The 14,394-nt window shown below is 47.4% G+C and overlaps 1 protein-coding gene across 6 annotated transcripts in view; it reads right to left on the bottom strand.

The window, feature by feature from the left end:
* LOC111954560 (centrosomal protein of 170 kDa protein B) overlaps positions 1-14,394 on the bottom strand; it is a 30,526-nt gene that overhangs the window by 12,248 nt on the left and 3,884 nt on the right. For 5 of the 6 annotated variants that reach the window (XM_023974381.2, XM_023974383.2, XM_023974384.2 and 2 more), the window contains exons 3-12: positions 11,867-11,956; positions 7,781-7,859; positions 7,588-7,646; positions 7,302-7,419; positions 5,926-6,042; positions 5,246-5,764; positions 3,884-5,121; positions 3,330-3,518; positions 3,000-3,141; positions 1,130-2,920 (exon numbers count right to left, since the gene is read on the bottom strand). In XM_023974381.2, coding sequence (XP_023830149.1) covers positions 1,130-2,920; positions 3,000-3,141; positions 3,330-3,518; positions 3,884-5,121; positions 5,246-5,764; positions 5,926-6,042; positions 7,302-7,419; positions 7,588-7,646; positions 7,781-7,859; positions 11,867-11,956 — 4,342 coding nt within the window. The remainder of the gene's footprint in view (positions 1-1,129; positions 2,921-2,999; positions 3,142-3,329; positions 3,519-3,883; positions 5,122-5,245; positions 5,765-5,925; positions 6,043-7,301; positions 7,420-7,587; positions 7,647-7,780; positions 7,860-11,866; positions 11,957-14,394) is intronic. The other variant, XM_023974382.2, reaches the window with a different exon arrangement.

Here is a 14,394-nt window from a genome sequence, read left to right as displayed (position 1 = left end):
AAACAGCACTTTCGTGCGTTTTGCAAGCAGCTCTTCGCTGTGCTTCAAGCATTGAGCTGTTTATGACTTCAAGCCTATCAACTCCCGAGATTAGGCTGGTGTAACCGATGTGAAATGGCTAGCTATGGCTAGCGTTTCAAACGTCACTCGCTCTGAGACTTGGAGTGGTTGTTCCCCTTGCTCTGCATGGGTAACGCTGCTTCGAGGGTGGCTGTTGTCGATGTGTTCCTGGTTCAAGCCCAGGTAGGTGCGAGGAGAGGGACGGAAGCTATACTGTTACACTGGCAATACTAAAGTGCCTATAAGAACATCCAATAGTCAAAGGTATATGAAATACAACAGAAACAGTCCTATAACAACTACAATTTCTTACCTGGAAATATTGAAGACTCATGTAAAAGGAACCACCAGCTTTCATATGTTCTCATGTTCTGAGCAAGGAACTTAAACGTTAGCTTTTTTACATGGCACATATTGCACTTTTACTTTCTTCTCCAACACTTTGTTTTTGCATTATTTAAACAGGTTTCATTATTTATTTGAGGCTAAATTGATTTTAATTATGTATTATATTAAGTTAAAATAAGTGTTCATTCAGTATTGTTGTAATTGTCATTGTCAAAAAAATGTAAAATCGTCCGATTAATCGGTATCGGCTTTTTTTGGTCCTCCAATAATCGGTATCGGCGTTGAAAAAAATCATAATCGGTCGAACTCTACTTAAAACAGTAATTAAGAACACATACACAACATCCCAGTATCATAAAAATAATAATTTGTATCATGACAATCCCCAGTCAGTCTTAAATTTGATCATACTGTATACACTTCTAGAAAAAAGGGTTCTTTGGCTATCCCCATAAGGTAACCCTTTTTGGTTTAAAGTATAATTATTTGGGGTTCCAGGTAAAACCCAAATGGGTTCTTCAAAGGTTTCTCCTATGGGGACAGCTGAAGAATCCTTTTAGGTTCTAGATACACTCTTACAAAAAAAGGTGCTATGACTTTTAAATCATGAATTACAATTCAAAAAAATATATATACGCGTTCTCTGCGTTGCTTTGTGCAAGCAAATAGCATGGCTATGCAGATTGAGAAGTTACTCAATGGTAACTTCAATAATACTCACTGGTTGTGCTGGAGTATTTAGTCCCGCTGGAGCGTGTGCGTGTGAAGGGCTGCTTCCCAGGGGCTCCGGACCCTCTTGTGACCCCCTGCTTTGCCCCTGCTTCACCCACTGATGTCTTCCTGACCGGCCCAGTTGATTCTGCACTCCGGTTGGAGAAGCCAGGCCGGGTTGAAGGGGTGGTGATGGAGGACTCGTTGTCACTAGGCGTAGTGAAGGAGCCTGCTCGCTTCCTGGGCATGGCCAAGATGTCCAGTCTGGAGAGGAGCTTCTTCCCGTCAGCAGACACCTTGGAGGGAGCACCGATGTGGTCTGAGTTCTGGGATCCCCGGTCAGTCTCTGTACCATCATTGTCAGAGGTCTCTTCCAGGCGTGCCCTGCGCAGCATGGATGCTCTGGTGGGCCGTGGTGCTGACAGGCTGTTGGAGCGGATCAGCGCCTGCTGTGCTGCACTCTTGGGGGTCTTCCCATTGTCCTCTTTCTGTAGGGGAGCTATGAGCTTCTTGTTGCGGCTGGCGGGCCGGGAGCTGGTCTCATGGTCAGAGGCCGTGTCAGGCCAGTGCTGGCCAGAACTCTGCTGGTCCTCTGATAGGTCCAGGGAACCGCAGTTCCCCGTGCTGCGCCGCATCTGGAAGCGCTTGGCCTGCTCGGCCTTGCTGCTGGAGTTATCACCAGCAGCTGCGTGGCTGCGGCGTTTCTCTGACAGGCGCTCGCGGGCTGTGGGCTGGCGGTGGCCCTTCTCCTGGACAGACGGACTGGAGGAGGACCTGGCGGCCGTCCTCTTCTTGGGGCCTGTGGTGACGGGGGTGTTCTTGTTGCTGACCAGGCTGACGGTGCTGGCTGTATCCACATCGGATTCCCCAGACAGAGAGTCGTCCATGTGACTGGAGGAACCTCCTCTCTTAGAACTGTGTCCGGAGCCTGAGGAGGGTAACTTGACCTCCAGGGAGGAGAGAGAGGCGTCTGCTGCATCCCGGAGGAAGGGCTGTGGGTCCTTTGCAGTCTCTCTCCTCTGCTCCATGTCCCTCAGGGTGGGGTGACTGGAGATGTGGGGGAGCCTCTTAATCTGGATGTCGTCACTGGGTTGCTCCTTGGTGAAGCTCTCCTGCCTGACGAACGAGGAAGTCCCTAGAGAGTCTTTACTGGGGTCTTTAGACTCCTTGTCCTGCTGGGAGTGGAGGTTGGGGGCTGAGTTGTTTGGCTTGATGCCCAACCTCCGGGGCTCGTGGCTGCTCAGGTGCCTGATGAAGACGGTGGTGGGGGAGGTTTTGGCAGGGATGTCTCGCCCCCTCTCAGGCCCCTGAGACAGAAAAGGGCTTCGGGCCAGGTCCGGCTTGACTAAGCTGCATTCCTCAGAACCAATGTAAAAAGAGGTGGACTTGGTAGGTTGAGACGGAGACAGCTTATCTTGACCCCTATAGTGAGGTCCAGTGTCCCCGGGCGAGGTAGCGCCACTCGTCCTCTCCTGGCTCTTCCTGGTCCTCTCCAGTACAGAGCCATCGTCAGAGCGGCTGGCATCACTCAGGCTGTCTGGGTCTACATCGTCCTGGACGCACAGCCTCTGGGTGGAGTCCTGATGCCGGGGCGTACCACTACTCCTCTCCAGGGGGGTTTCGGGGCCTGGGTAGGGGGGTTCGTGGCGGATCAAGATGCTGGGGGTGGGGCTTTCTGGCTTGTCTCTGTCTCCAGGAGGAACCTGGGGAAGCAGCCTCCTGATCCTACAACTCTGGCTCGCCTCTGACTCAGAGTTATCCATGCTGTGGCTAGGCATCAACCGACTCATCAATCGTAAATCTAGGAAAGATAAACATATTTTAATTCAGCCTTTTTCCCCAAAGTTTGCTCACATAAGTTGTGGGTGCAGACGACTCACCTCCCTCTGCAAATTCCCCTTGAGGTGGACTACAGCTTGGTTCTGCACAGCTGTCTGCCAGACTGGCCCAGCGAGAAACCCACTTAGGCCCCTCCTCCTGTGCTGCAGTGTTAGAAGACGGCACCTGAAACAGTGTAGGAAACTATGAGGGGTTAGATGCAGCGATACAGAGCACAACGTCGAAGGATACCCACCATTATAATCTCCTTCCAAGAACAATCCTTACATTGTAAGGAGAGGCACTGTAGAAGCCAAAGGGAGTAAAGGAAGGACAAATAATAAACTTATTAAGTCCCTAATTTCTCCAGTAGCGTAGGACGGTGAGGTTACCTGGAAGGGGCCTGAAGGGGCCCCACTGAGAGCGGCTGGGTTAAAGCCATGCATAGACACTGCTTTCATTTGATCCACAGTGCTAGCGTCACTAGGCCGGAGCATTGCCGGCTCGTCCTTGCCATCATTAATGATGGGTCTATACACTCCGGCACCACTGTACTCCGGTGAGTCGAGGACACCAAACACCTGTCAGGGAGGGACAGAGCATGCATGAGGTAGGTAGGAGAAGAGAAGGGACAATGGGACAATGGGACTTTGCAAGGGGAAGAAGGACAGATGGGGTGGAAGGGGGTACTGGGTAAGGAGAGGAAGTTCTCAGCATGCGTCCCTCAAGGTATTCCTATTCAGGTATTTGATTATTTATTCTAGAACTATACCACTTGTTAGAATTGTAGCATTTAACATCAGAATCCAAACAGTGGAGACGATACAGTACAATAATTACACGCAGCATGTGAAAAGGTCCACCATCCCACCAAAGAAGTCATGGTGGTGACAGACTTAAAAAATTGAGAATGTTTAAGGTGAACCTCCGGCTGCTACAATCTCACCTGGTCGATCATGTTGCGTGCCTCCTCCACCTCTTTGTCCTGGGACTCTGTTTCGATGGTGTACGTGCCGGCATCACTCAGACTGTCCTCTTCTTCGTTCCTCACCACCCCCAGACCCAGCGGCATTAGAGGGGTCGTGGAGGGGACGGCTGAGCGAACTGGGGAGGCAGTCTGGACAGGGCTGCGAGACGGGGGCTGGGAGAGGGCTAGGGCTGGGGAATGAGGGGCAGGAGTTGGAGAGTAGGAACGTGGTGCAGTGGTTTGCAAGGGGGTGGAGGGATAGGAAACAGAGGAAGGGGGGTCTAAGGGAGACGGAATGCGGGTGCGAGAGGGTGACATCATCATCACCGGGGGAGCGGACATGGGAGGAGACGTCTTATCTCTGGTGGGGGACAATGCTCTGTGGGCTGCATCCTTCATCAGGAATTCTGCTGCAAACTCCTGGGCCAGCTTGGACTTCTTCCCCACACTGCCAAACGGCTTGATGGTGATGCCAGAGGAGGTGCGAGAGGAAGGCCCAGAACCGGAGGAAGAGGAGGCACTACCTCCACTCAGGGGCTCCTCTGTCTTCTCCCTCTTCAGGGAGCTCGACCTCAGGGGCCCGCCATGGCCCTTCAGAGGAACAGTCACCTGCTGGGTGGGAGGCATGTGTCCGTGCATGGAGTTTGGCCTCTCCCCGCCCTTCCGCCGCTCCAGCTTGGCCTTGAGGGTGGAGTAAGAGTCTGCGTGGGCGGGGTTGGCCGTGAAGGACTGGGAGCGTTTTTTGCGCGGGTTGTCGAAGAACTCTATGATGAATGCTTGCTGGCTGAGTGGCTCCTGGGGGTCGGGCTTAGAGCGGCCCATGGTGGGGGAGCCAACCTCAGGCGGGCTTTCAGACAGAGACCTCTCAGGGACCACAGGAGAGACTGGGGTCAGTTTGGGCGGAGAAAAGTGAGGCTGGAGTAACATTTGTGATGGATCTGACTGGACTGTCTGGTGTGGTTGGACTGACAGCACTGTCTGTTGTGACGGCACTGACTGGTCAGACTGAATTGAATGGTGCGACTGGACTGTCTGCTGTGACTGAACTAATTGGTATGACCGCACAGTCTGTTGTGATGGTTCTAACAGCTCTGACTGGGAAAGCTCAGACTGGATCGAATGTTGCGACTGGATCCGGTGGTGTGACTTGCGTCGCTTCCCTTTCCCTAAAACCGGGTCCTCAGAATCACTCTGGGTCCCATCGTCATGGTGGTGTCCTAGAAACAGATCAATTCAAACCACAAATGAGGGACAGAAAACACACACGCAGCCCCTTCCCAAACCTCCCAACACCTTACTGAATTCTATGAACGTTTCTTTTTTAAAGTACCACTCTCTTACCTTTGAGGCTCTTGATGTTTACAGCCTGGTCACTCTTGACACTGTAAACATCCTCACACGTGGGACGCCTTCTCATCATTCTGACATCACTGTGCACCAACCAATCTGCTACCTTGCACTCGGCTGACATCACCTCAGTGGGCGTGGTGGCCAGAGTTTTGCCAGATACCTGCTGCTGTTTCCTCTGGCGCGAGGAGAACTTGGTGACATGGTCCTTGATCTTGATCTTGCCTGGGGTGCAGTCGTCAAACTCTATGGTGAAGGAGGCGTGGCTCTGCACCACGGGGGGAGTGGGCGAGGTGGGGGTGGGAGGGGCATGGGGCGTGTCCGTGTCCTTGGTGGGGATCTCGTGGAGCTCTGCCCCCGGGGACTTGGGATGCAGCTGAAACTCCTTGGTAGGGATCTCAAAGTAGCTGGGCTCCCGATGGTAGGAGAAGCTGGACTTGCCCTGAGCGTCCCTGTACTCTAACAGGGAGCCATTCACCTCTGAATCTAACGCTGAACCTTCTTTTGGAATCTCTGCAAATGGATAGGTATGAAAGCACCAATGAGGCTACACAAGCAAATTAAAAGACAAGCATAAACCATTCTTTGTTTATTTCTATTCATTAAAAAAGGAAACAAACATTTTTACATTATATTTCCTAAATGAAAATGGTGTGAATCGAAGATTCACTGACCTGGGTGACCCTCCTCTGACCGGTGTCCCTCACTGTGTTGTCTTTTGCTGGCCGCATCCTCCTCCCCCCACCATGAGGGCTGGCCATACAATGGAGTGGGCCGGGAGGTTGGAGTCTCTGAACACACAACACACACGAGAGAGGACTCATTTCTCTGCAGCAGTTATTATCTACTATTGGTCTACTATTATTATTATTATCTACTATTGGTCCACTGGGAGTTTAGAGAAAGAATATTCAAGGTTTGTCTCTACCCCACTAGAATACATCAAATCACACACACATAAAGCTTGTTATTTATGACATAGTATTTCATCCAATGTGTCCAACACATCCAGTTGATCTCGAGGCAATGTTTTTACTGCAGAGGCTACAGTAAACGAGGAGAATAATTCTGTGTTGATTTGAGTGAGGATTCAGTTGTTATCCACTGGATTATACTTATGCCGTCACAGCCTCGCAGGGCAAGCAAAAAGTATCAGGGACTCATCAGCCGGAGAGGTCACAACACAGGCAGCCTATAAAGCTGCCTTTAGTCGATAGATAGTTGATCGTGACCTATTTATGGCGTAAGGATTACTCTCTGGCAGAGCAATTGACAGTGTGGGATGCCAGTGTGAATTACACAGAGCAAAAGAAATCAAGCAGGCCATCGTTGCTGAGCTGAACTGTGACTATGGGTGCGGTAGCCATCACCATGGAGACCGCATGCAGCCGCCGCCGAGGGAGAGAGAGGGGTGACAAAGAGGGGGAGCATGTTCTGACTGAAATAGGATGAGCTGATGCTGACATCATGGTCGAGGGACATTTATTTATTATTGAGGAGCAGAGCAAAGTTCAAATACTCATCATCCTCACACACCATACCATTCCAGGTATTACTGAGTCACAGTTTATAAATCAGAATAATCCAGGATCATTCAACCAAGTTAAAACAGCTGTGTTAGTATCATCCCCCAAAAATACAAAAACACACCATGTCCCTCCACCGCAGATGCGGAGGGGCGACATCGGAGGATGCAGTGGATTGAGAAGCAGCCCAAAAACAGATCTCTCTAGCTTAAACTGACGGATTTCGATGGGGATTTTTGTATTAAATCAAATATTATATTCATTAGATTGATGCAATCTTAAGGATTAATCAGTGAGATAAATGAAAAGAGAGCAACCCACTATGTCCCGATTCCCAGAGTTCATGAGCTCAAAGCCTCTATCACATCATGTAGTTATCCAAACAGGTCTATCAATATGAGCACTACATGTATCTAGACCTCCTACTAATGAGCTTTGTTTTATGATAAGAAAAAAAGCACATTCCGTGGAAATATACGGTGGAAGAGCATTTAAACAGGTTTGAAGCCTTCGCTAACGCTTACCTTGAGACAGAGATTTCCTGTCCGTCTTCTCTAGCTTGGACTTGTCATCCAGGTGCTCAGCCCTCTTCCCCTCTGAGGCTCTCAGACCCATCTGCAGCTGGCTGGTGTACTTCTCATGCTGAAACAGCAGGAGGCGCAACACAACTCAAAAAACAACACACTAAAGTTGCCTAAGAGAGCTCCAGCTAAATGATGTGATGGTAGACCAGTACTGTCTGAAAAGCTAGTCCAGGTTAGGGTTTATTGTTTAATACAGTTGAGGTTTGCATTAGCATAGAAAGCTGACCTTGAGTGCCTCCTCTGGGACTTTGTGTTGGCTCTTCTCCAGGACGTACACATGAGAATGTAAATACTAGGTTAAGGCAATAGCCAATCACATCACAGACAAGCACTTCAATCAAATTCCAAAGCAAATGTTGATTACGGATATATGGCACAAGAAYTATGCATTGATGACGTGAGTGAGAAAAAAAGGATATCATATCCGAAGCGAATGACATCAGATAGCTTGAGGGTAATGTAAATCTGGTCTGGGATCCTCAGGTCATTCACAAAGGTCTAGAGGGGAACACAACACAGTTGGTTACTGTAAACAGGAGATGTTGAAGGATGACATGTAACACGAGTCTCCACGAGGTCCTGGGATAGACACTGTGCATCACTCATCCACCAGTCAGCTGCACAACAAACAGTTCAGTGAACTATATAACAGCTAATCTCCCATTCCGACCCAACAATTTCCCATCTCACAGCACTATCCGGAGGCCTTTACAATTTAAAAGGAAAATAGTTGCTAGACTACTCAGTAAAATGGCCTCAGCAGCACTTTTGGGCCACAGTTGTCATGTTGTATGTCATTATGAACTGGGTAGTTTGGGTCCTGGATGCTGATTAGACAATATACCATGGGTATGACGCAAAAACACTTGTTTAGTGTTCTATTTATGCTGGTAACCAGTTTAGAATAGCAATAAGGCATCGTGCCTAAGAACAGCTCTTAGCCTTGGTACAGTGCCTTTGGAAAGTATTCAGAGCCCTTGACTTTTTCCACATTTTGTTACGTTACAGCCTTATTCTAAAATTTAGTAAATTGTGTGTGTCCCCCTCAGCAATCTACACACAATATCCCACAATGACAAAGCAAAAACAGTTCAGAAATTTTTGCAAATGTATTAAAGATGGAAATATCGAATTTACGTACGTATTCAGACCCTTTACTCAGTACTTTGTTGAAGCACCTTTGGCAGCGATTTCAGCATCGAGACTTCTTGGATATGGCGCTACAAGCTTGGCACACTTGTATTTGACGAGATTCTCCCATTCTTCTCTGCAGATCCTCTCAAGCTCTGTCAGATTGGATGGGGAGCGTTGCTGCACAGCTCTTTTCAGGTCTCTCCAGAGATGTTCGATCGGGTTCAAGTCGGGGTCACTTAAAAAAATATATATATGGCTTTACGTTACCTGTCATCACATGGTTGGAGAGTTACTTATCCAATATAACTCAGTATTCTTCAATGGAAGCTTCTCTAACATCAGATATGTACAGTGTCGGGTCGTTGTCCTGTTGGAAGGTGAACGCGCCCCAGTCTGAGAGCAGGTTTTCCATCAACGATTCCTCTGTACTTGCTCGCTTCCTTCTCGTACCTGACTAGTCTCCAGTCCCTGCCGCTGAAAAACATCCCCACAGTCTGATGCTACCTCCACCATGCTTCACGTGTCGAGATGCTCATGTTTCCTCCAGACGTGACGCTTGGCATTCAGGCCAAAGAGTTCAATCTTTTCATCAGACCAGAGATCTTGTTTCTCATGGTCTGAGAGTCCTTTAGGCACCTTTTGGGAAACTCCAAGCATGCTGTCATGCACTTTTACTGAGGAGTGGCTTCCGTCTGGCCACACTACTAAAAGGCCTGATTGGTGGAGTGCTGCAGAGATGGTTGTCCTTCTGGAAGGTTCTCATCTCCACAGAGGAACTCTAGAGCTCTGTCAGAGTGACCATCAGGTTCTTGGTAACCTCCCTGACCAATGTCTTCTCCCCCGATTGCACAGTTTGGCCGGCAGCCAGCTCTAGGAAGAGTCTTTGTGGTTCCAAACTTCTTCCATTAAATATGAGGACCAGTGTTCTTGCGACACTTCAATCTTGCTGCGAGAAATGTTTTGGAACCTTCCCAGATCTGTGCTTCGACCAATCCTGTCTCAGAGGCTACGGACAATTCCAAAATCTCATTACCTTGGTTTTTACTCTGACATGCATTGTCAACTGTGGGACCTATATTAGACAGTGTGTGCTTTCCAAATCATGTCCAATAAATTGAATTTACCACAAATGTATCCATCAAGTTGTAGAAAGATCTCAAGGCTCTCATCCTTCTAGATCTATCGGCTGCCTTTGATACTGGTGAACCATCAGATCCTCCTCTCCACCTCTCCGAGTTGGGCATCTCCGGCGCGGCCCACGCTTGGATTGGCGTCCTACAACAGGTCGCTCCTACCAGGTGGCGTGGCGAGAATCTGTCTCCGCACCACGTGCTCTCACCACTGGTGTCCCCAGGGCTCTGTTCTAGGCCCTCTCCTATTCTCGCATACACCAAGTCACTTGGCTCTGTCATATCCTCACATGGTCTCCTCCTATCTTGCTATGCAGACGACACACAATATCATCTCTTTCCCCCTTCTGATAACCAGGTGCGAATCGCATCTCTGCATGTCTGGCAGACATATCAGTGTGGATGACGGATCACCACCTCAAGCTGAACCTCGGCAAGACGGAGCTGCTCTTCCTCGTGGGAAGGACTGCCCGTTCCATGATTCGCCATCACGGTTGACAACTCCATTGTGTCCTCCTCCAGAGTGCTAAGAACCTTGGCGTGACCTGGACACACCCTGTCGTTCTCAACTAACATCAAGGCGGTGACCCGTTCCTGTAGGTTCATGCTCTACAACATTCGCAGAGTACGACCTGCCTCACACAGGAAGCGGCGCAGGTCCTAATCCAGGCACTTGTCATCTCCCGTCTGGATTACTGCAACTCGCTGTTGCTGGGCTCCCTGCTGTCCATTAAACCCCTACACTCATCCAGAACGCCGCAGCCCGTCTGGTGTTCAACCTTCCAAGTCTCTCAGTCACCCCGCTCCTCCGCTCTCCACTGGCTTCCAGTTGAAGCTCGCATCCGCTACAAGACCAGGTGGCTTGCCTACGGAGCTGTGAGGGAACGGCACTCCGTACCTTCAGGCTCTGATCAGGCCCTACACCAACAAGGGCATTGCGTTCATCCACCTCTGGCCTGCTCGCCTCCCTCCTCTGAGAAGTACAGCTCCCGCTCAGCCCAGTCAAAACTGTTCGCTGCTCTGGCACCCCAATGGTGGAACAAACTCCCCCACGACGCCAGGTCAGCGGAGTCAATCACCACCTTCCGGAAACACCTGAAAACCCCACCTCTTTAAGGATACTAGGATAGGAACCCATAGTATACCTCTCTAACCCCCCCCCCCCTTAAAAGAGTTAGATGCACTATTGTAAAGTGGTTGTTCCACTGGATATCATAAGGTGAATGCACCAACTTGTAAGTCGCTCTGGATAAGAGCGTCTGCTAAATGACTTAAATGTAAATGTAAATGTAATGATCAATGGAAACAGGACGCACCTGAGCTCAATTTCGAGTCTCATAGCAAAGGGGCTGAATACTTATGTAAATAAAGTATTTCTGACATTTGCAAAAATGTCTAAAACCTGTTTTCACTTTGTCATTATGGGGTATTGTGTGTAGTAGATTGCTGAGGAACATTTTTTATTTAATACATTTTAGAATAAGGCTGTAACATAACCAAATGTGGAAAAAGTCAAGGGGCCTGAATACTTTCCGAAGGCACTGTATATTCAAGCAATGAGGCACCAAGTGGTGTAGTATATGGCCAATATACCACGACTAAGAGCTGTTCTTAAGTGAAGTGCCTGGATACAGCCATTAGCCGTGGTATATTGGCCACATACCACAAACCCCCAAGGTGCCTTATTGCTATTATTACCTGGTTACCAACATAATTAGTAAAAAAGTACAAATATTTTTGTCATACCCATAGTATACGGTCTGATATACTGTACCTTGGCTGAAAGCCAATCAGCATTCAGGGCTCTAACTGCCCAGTTTATAAACACCCATGTAAAATAGATAACCAGCTTAAGCAAGCACTTAGTAGATACGTTCCATTATGCTAAGCTTAGAACTAGCATTTACATTGTCACTGCACAGTAGACTACATACAGCATGAGCAGATAGAAAAACAGAAAATAACGTCATAGGACAGAGCTTAACCATTCATAATTCTCTGCTTCTTTTAGCTAGCATTAACACACCCGTGTAAAATAGATAACCAGCTTAAGCAAGCACGTAATGGCACTTATCTACTGTGCTAAGCTTAGAACTACTTAACAGAACACTGAAACATCTAGGGCCTTTTTATCTCTGTGTGTAGTAAGGGGAGTCCTTGTACCAAAGACAGTTGAACTTTCTATTGAAAGTATTTTAGCTTGTACCTCCCTCTTTACCCCTCCCTCCCCTGGGTACTCACTCCATTGAGGCTGCCCAGGTCTTTGACCAGGTGCTCATCGGTAGCAGGGTTGTAGTTGATGACGGCATGCTGCTTGTCCACACTTCGAGACTGGAAAAGGAAAGGAGAGAACCATGGATGGTTTACTTCAACTGTGCCCTACAATTACAATCTCTGTTTAAATACATTTCATACTACAGATGTAGGATCTTAATTTGATCACCCTGTTGCATGATACATTTCCTGCAATGCAGAAGATGTAAAACTTGTAGTGCATTTGAGGTTTAAAAAGTCTTCTGAAGTTTGTAATTTCCACTTTGAAATTTCAGACTTCACTTTCCCTTACAAACAATGTACCAACCCCTACAAAAATGTCCATGAATTATAATCCACATTTTATCTTGCTACAATATTATTTTCCTGCTGTAGAAAACTGGCTCAAATTAAGATCCTAAATCTGTACCTTAAGAAGTACCATTACTACAAATGACAGACAGTGACTATAAATCCTATAATTTAGTTTCTGCAGTGATGCAATTTGCAAGACTACTTTCAATACCTCCATTACTCATATGAAGTAAGCAACATGTCAATACTGTGTATGATACTCTATACCCTCAGGCGCATATGTCAAATACTTGATCCAGTCCCTACGGGAACCAACGGAACAGAACCAGAAGGTCAAACTCGTGCCAAGAAGACATGTAGCCGAACTCCTGTTGCTCAACTACATGTGAGGGAAAGACTTCACTAGCTAAATTCAATACAGTTCACCATAAGACGCCTCAAACTAAGCCACGTGGCTTCCATTAACCACACGTGTCATTTCCTCGTGGGACACAACTACGCAAAAGTTAGAACACTCTCACAACCATAACACCATTTAAAAGACGAATAATTCAAACATACCATACTATCTAAAAGCGTCTGTCTCAAGAATCTGAGCGATGCATGTCCAACAGGCCTCTATTAAAAAGGCAAGTGAACTGGAGGATGACTCACTAGATAAGTAATAGTATCTAGCTGTATTTGGTGAATTGTATGAATGACGAGCAAAAAAAAGAAGAAAGTACTTTACATTCACATCCTCCTACTCACTACTGCCTTGAACATGTCTGTGCGGAGTACACTAACACAATGGCAGGCTCTGCCTTGATAGTCACTCCTAAAGAGCAGTGTTTCTCTATCCATTTCTCAATACATTTCCCACCCACAAAACAAGTTAATGAGTACAGTTACTAAAAAGTTGGCCATGTCAGTTGAAAAGGATTTCCCTACTATGACAGGCGAGAAGGCTAGACAGTGGAAGGAAGAGGGAAATGTTCCAATGTGGTTACATCCGGGAAGTGAAATGGGTCAGAGACTAAACTCAACCACATCATGACAGGAGCCACCATCCAGACAAGATCTTCAGACAGTGACCAAAAGCATTCTGCCTAGCCAAGTTGCTAGGCTAGTTCAGTGCAAAAATCACTGTTAAACACATAATGATGAAAGACCTAGTGATACTGAAGCCTGATACAAGAGACATAGGGTGGTAGTCCAACTCAGTCATGAACCACCTCAGGTGGGAGCCCCATACCACTGAACAAAATACTCTAAGGGAGTAATGGCTAAGGGCCACAATGGCAGTCTACTATCAAAACAGTAGCTTTGTACAAGCATTGTATCCATTTTCAATTAATAATAACATCATGACAAATAATCCAGTTCACTAAAATGGTGTAGTTGCACCAGTGTGTCATATATTCAAAATAGTGTTTGGAGCTACACAATACCATCATTGTTGCCAGATGTATGAGGTAACTTTCACCGCTAAACAAATAAAAAAAGGTGATAAATAGTGCTGGAATCAGAGACACTGCTGTGGCTCGGCAGGTAGGAAGGACAAAGGCCTGTTATCTGTGGCCAACAATATGGAGGGAGTGTAAATTACACACAACACAGAGAAGAGAAGACCTTTGTCCCCTTCAGAGGGCTTCGGGAGGATGAGGAGACTGACTTTAAAGTGCAGGTATACTAACAAATTGGGTTTAGATTGAAGGAGCGGGTGAGAAAGCATTAGTCCTATAACACAATATTGTTCCGGGATGGCAACAGGCCACCCATTCGCCGTGTGAGGGAAAAAGTCCATCTCTGCTGTTGCTATTGGCAACAGATGGCCACATCGGAAGACACTGTGGGGCAGACAGCTCTGCATCATCAGGATCTCCGAGCTGGCGCCACGGCAACTGGTAGGAACTATATACAGTATACTGTACATGACATTTAAAAAACAGGCCACATTTTGGATCATGTCAAGGTTAACAACTCCCAGTGCTCTAAAAGGCCTATTTTTCACTGCAGACTTTTGTTGATAACTGATGTCTTCCTCTAGTAGCAAATCAGTGTATCTAGCTGTTGCTTCTTGTAATATCAAGGGCTGAGGCTTTGACTGGCCAAAGCCTGACACCAATAGTAGATAGCCAGTCGTCTTTTTCAGAGTAACGTTACAGTCATCTGAACTATGCAGTGAAATGGTACATCAATGTGGCTATAACTATCTGTAT

This window comes from Salvelinus sp. IW2-2015, linkage group LG28 (genome assembly GCF_002910315.2).
Source record: "Salvelinus sp. IW2-2015 linkage group LG28, ASM291031v2, whole genome shotgun sequence".
Classification (NCBI taxonomy): domain Eukaryota; kingdom Metazoa; phylum Chordata; class Actinopteri; order Salmoniformes; family Salmonidae; genus Salvelinus; species Salvelinus sp. IW2-2015.
Note: the sequence above shows the minus strand (reverse complement) of the source record. Positions and strands in the feature narration are given on the sequence as shown.